This window comes from Helobdella robusta, assembly GCF_000326865.2.
Source record: "Helobdella robusta unplaced genomic scaffold HELROscaffold_1, whole genome shotgun sequence".
NCBI classification, from domain to species: Eukaryota; Metazoa; Annelida; class Clitellata; order Rhynchobdellida; family Glossiphoniidae; genus Helobdella; species Helobdella robusta.
This window is the reverse complement of record NW_008703570.1, coordinates 5,159,779-5,164,621: the sequence shown is the minus strand read 5'-3', so window position 1 is coordinate 5,164,621 and position 4,843 is coordinate 5,159,779. Positions and strand designations below refer to the sequence as shown.

The window sequence follows — 4,843 nt, the reverse complement described above, 5'->3', positions numbered from 1 at the left end:
AAAGTTGAGGATTCACCATTTTACGGGTTCAAAATTAACCTAAAGAACGAAAAAAAATTCGATCGGCGGAAAATGTTAATCTAAATATCAACAACGATCAAGTAGTAGGGTAAAAGCTCAAAAATTTACAAGCTCATTTGTGTTTTCGCAATTTGTTTTAGCTAAAACTGCCGTATGTTCATCACAAAAACAAATTTTATTCTTTGTAAATTTTTTCATCTTGAAACAGCATTTTTAATTTTAAGATGGTATGCAAATTAGATCGGGATTCGGATTCGGATCCGTCTAGATCCATCATCGAGATTCAGATCCAGATACCACAGATCTCAAGTTCTTGGATTCGTCCCATTCCTAGAAAAAACCATTGGTTTTAATAGCAAAATTTAAAAATAATCGTGCGATAAACCCAATGTAAAAAAGTCGCCGACTTTTTAAACGAATGAAAGCCAACTTCTAGCTACGCCACCGTCTTCTTCTAAATGGTTTTCTCTAGCAATAGTTATCTAATATCGTAGACTCGTTCAACCAGAAATTTTTAAAATGTTTCACTGACAGCCGACACTATGCTATACAAAAGCTTATTCATTCAGTTGTCGTTACTAGATGTTACTAATGCTAATCAACGATATACTACCGAGTATAAATATGAGTGTACTGCATTCAATGATTCGCTGTCTTTCTTTCTGTACAAAAAAACTTCAACAACAATTTTTTAAACAACCGGTGTTCCCTAAGACCAAGCCAAATATGAAAACAATTTGAGCAGATAACTTTACAGCCGACTCTGTTGGACTAGATAGAAATCTCTTTATCTACCAGCTCAACAATCACTCACTTCATTTAACTTTTTTCTGTTTTCTCAAACTCGAAATCTCTAAAACCAAATGAAAAATGTTCTTGGTCTTATTTTTGATACGATGTTAACCTTCACCCTCAACTCAAAAAATATTAACCAAAGCACCAAATAAGATAACATTTCCGAAAACATTTCTAGAAAAAATTGAGTCATGGCCACTAAAATTTTGCGTAAATACAATTAGACTTTAAGGTTGTATAATGTTACCAAAAAACGTACATAATCATTCGTTGCGTGTACTCACAAGCACCGTAAAAAGTTAGACAATAGACTTCTGAGGTAAAACGCCGACTAGTTTTGAAATATTGTATTTATATATCACGGTATAGCGAATAATTTAGTAAATTCTTTCTTAATGTTTAGGCACTCAAAAACAATAAATTTATTAAGCATTTATTTCATACTATTGCGTCATTTATAAGTTAAATGGACGCCAACTGTTTAAAATCACGTGTTAAAAATATATTTACCGAAATGAAAGAACTAGATGGCTGTCGTTTTCTGACTTCAACGAGGCTCTGTATCGAAGTATATATTTTCGTTCTGGTACTTCATTCAATTTTTTTTCTGTCTTGATATTTTAATTAAATTTATTATTAAGATAAAATGCAAATTTAAATAAGATTAAAAAAGTTGTTATAATTAATAAAAGATGTGACACTTGTAAGGTGAGAGGTTAGGTGATAAAAAAAAGAAATTGCCAATATCAATGTGGTTTCCAAAGTTGTTAAAAGCGAAGTAGCAAAAGCGACAATACTGTAACGCCACTACTTTTACAGTATCGGTTGCATCACAACACAACTTTCGTGAGCAATTTCGGCATTGGTTTAGCGCTGCTTTAAAGACTTCATTTGGATCATGCGTTAACATGAAACGAGCGGGTATGATTACTTAGGTCTGTTTGTGGCAGGTTTTCCAATGAGTCACTAAACTATAAACAATATCAACATTAACTGAAAATTGACTATCAAAATTTTATACCCTACAATTGTATTTTTTAATTTTTCGAGAGCGTTAGTAATACATAAAACTAATCCAATAATAAATCAATATGCTTAAACTAATCAAAATAGATTGAATAATGTTAGGCAAAGAAATGATTACATTGGAAATCGTAAAAATGGGAAAGACTTTGTTCGATAATAGATAAAAATGTTTGCTGAAATTACGTCAATTTTTAGTTGAAAGCATAAAAATTTTTTTAAAATAGGTTGACCTACCTGCTCTCTGTCGAGATTAAAATAACCGGGAAGATTTTCTATGTGAAGCTTGTCCGGAAAAGCATTATTGTATGTCGGAAGGGATGTATCTGAATTTTCATCTTTGCTACAGGCAAATACACATCCGTTGTCATTTTGTGGCGATGGCGACACCTAAATGTAAATTCTCAATTATATTTCAATTGAAAACAAATATCTATCATAAATATATACCTCATCTTTTTCATTATTCACCAAATGTTTTTTTACGGAGACCTTCACTTGAGATCCCTAGAAATGATGTGAATAAAATATTAACTGTCATTTGGAACTGAACAATTCATATTTATAAATTAATGTTGTGGAAGAAAATAAACAAAATTTATTACGTTATAGTTTGCGGTTGAATTTTTTACTTAAACCGTTCAATAATAAAAATATTGCTATAAATTATGATTACAATATCAAAACCAATCATCTGAAAGTGTGTATTTATATTTTTACTACACTTACAGTGTATCAACTTTATTATTTAAGTTGTTTGTTTGATTTTTTGCTTTGTTGTTTGTTTGATTGTTTGTTTGTCTGTCTGCTTCCTTGTTCCTTTATGTCTGTCTATGTGTGTCTGATTATCTGTTTGTTTCTTTCTTTCATTCTAAGTAACTTGTATTTGATTTTTTCGATAGCATCTTATTGTCCGATCTTCTTCTATTTTCCTCAGCTCGATCCGACTCAATGCAACGGTTTTTACATGTGCTGGGCAGAGACGTTGGTTTTGCAGATCCACTTCAATATGTTTTATTCACGTTTTATTTGGTGCAGAACCATGGATTTTCAAGTGTTCGGTCAAAATCTAAAAGCAGTTGGTGTGTTAGACGAGACTGGCTCATCCGACGACACACATGACCAAACCATCGCAATTGCCGTTTTTGTATCATCTTTTCGATGGTTGGTTAATTCTGGCATCTCTCCCTCATAGTGACGTTTGTGAAAGGTCTTTGAAAAAATTTCAGAAAATCTTTCGGAGACATTTCATTTGCTCAAATGAATGATCAAATGAAAAAATGTCTCATTGTCCGATAATGCTGAAATTTTTCATTTTTAGAAAACATATGAATTATATCGCGCTATCTTACACGACATAATTTATTTGTCAGAGCTAATATTGATTTATTAATTAATTTAAATGTTTATTGTTCACTTGTAAAAAGCATATTTAAATAATAACAATAAATAAAAAAATGTATGAAAAAAATTTTCCTTTTTTTAATAAAAAATTACATTTCTGAGTGTTTAATGAAATTTATTGAAACTTTTAATTTCATTTATAATAGTGAAAAACTGGCCTTAACAGATTTGCAAGAATCATTCCAAGCACAACCGTCAACGCTGACAGAAATGAAGTTTTTGCCGATAAGATGAGATTTGTAGTGCGTCATTACTGTAGCTTTTATAGCATCAATTAAAGGCTTCCTCGAAGGGACTATGACTTCTCCTGCAATAAATTGATGTATCGAAAAATTTTATGCAAAATATTAATTCAAGTCGTTTAAATTATTTTCAATGCGATATCAATGATCACTGATCAGTGTATTGTGGATTTTTAAAAATAGCTTTAGCTATAAATTTTTATATCTTAAATTTTGCTTAAAAACCCTACAAATCTTTAAGGTAGAACTGCTAAAAAACGTTTTTGCCTGTTTTTGAATTGTGTTTTTGAGTGTCTGCAGCAAACCATCTACGTAGGTACTTGATTATAAAGTAATATAAAGTAATATTATATTACGTAATATTATAAAGTATAACTCTAGCGTAGTTCAAGGTTCTGTCCTTGGACCATCTATCTTTATCATCAATGCTTCTACTCTCAAAACTTTTCATAGCTCTAATCACATCATCAAATACGCTGACGACACCTACCTTATCATTCTTTCATCTAACTCAAACACCATCCAATCAGAACTCGACTCATTAACCACATGGTCAAAACGATGCAATCTGTCACTTAATCTCAATAAATCATTCGAACTCATCATTCACAATAGCCGTAAGAAAATAACATTACCTCCGAACACCCATCAATTAAAAATATTAGGCATCACATTCACCTCCACACTTAATATAGCACCTCATATCAATCACATCATCACAAAAGGCTTTCAAACATTTCACACACTCAAAACACTTCGCTCCCATGGACTCAGAGGCCTTAAATTATTCGACATCACTGAATCACTCATATTCTCACGCATCAAATATGCAGCTCACAACAACTACCATCTCTCATTAAAAAACTAATCCACTTCAACTATCTACCTGCATCATATCCTACCGTCACTCAGATATTCAACACACTCGATTCAAGACTGTTCAAGAAAGTAGAAAATAACAACAACCACGTCATCCATCCTCGACTACCACCAATCAAAACTACAACACACAACCTTCGTCAGCGCAAACATAACTATCAAGTCGTCGCCCAATCTACATACCAGGAAAGACTTTCATCACAAGACACTCAAACATATTAACACTCAATAAAACTTCATCATTCACACAACTAGTTTTTATTTATCGATCACCTCACTAACTCACTAAGTCATCATCTAGTCTATTAATTTGCATTTTTATGCCATTACTTCATTTTATTGTCAATTTCTTTTCTTTTCCATTTATTTATTTTATTATTATTATTTATTTTATTCTAGCTTATTTTATTTTTCATGTTTTAAACATTCTTCTTTCTCAGTTTTTCATGTTTTTATTTACTTATTTGTTTAATTTTGTA

At 31.4% G+C, this 4,843-nt stretch overlaps 1 protein-coding gene across 1 annotated transcript; it reads right to left on the bottom strand.

Moving 5' to 3' along the window:
* Nucleotides 1–294: 294 nt before the first annotated feature.
* Nucleotides 295–3,494, bottom strand: HELRODRAFT_158922 (hypothetical protein; the record flags this gene model as incomplete). The annotated part of the gene is made up of 5 exons (XM_009010873.1): nucleotides 295–351; nucleotides 2,077–2,229; nucleotides 2,290–2,346; nucleotides 2,720–2,841; nucleotides 3,398–3,494. 5 exons carry the CDS (start codon nucleotides 3,492–3,494, stop codon nucleotides 295–297), a joined length of 486 nt encoding a protein of 161 aa, XP_009009121.1.
* Between the last annotated feature and the right edge of the window lie 1,349 nt (nucleotides 3,495–4,843).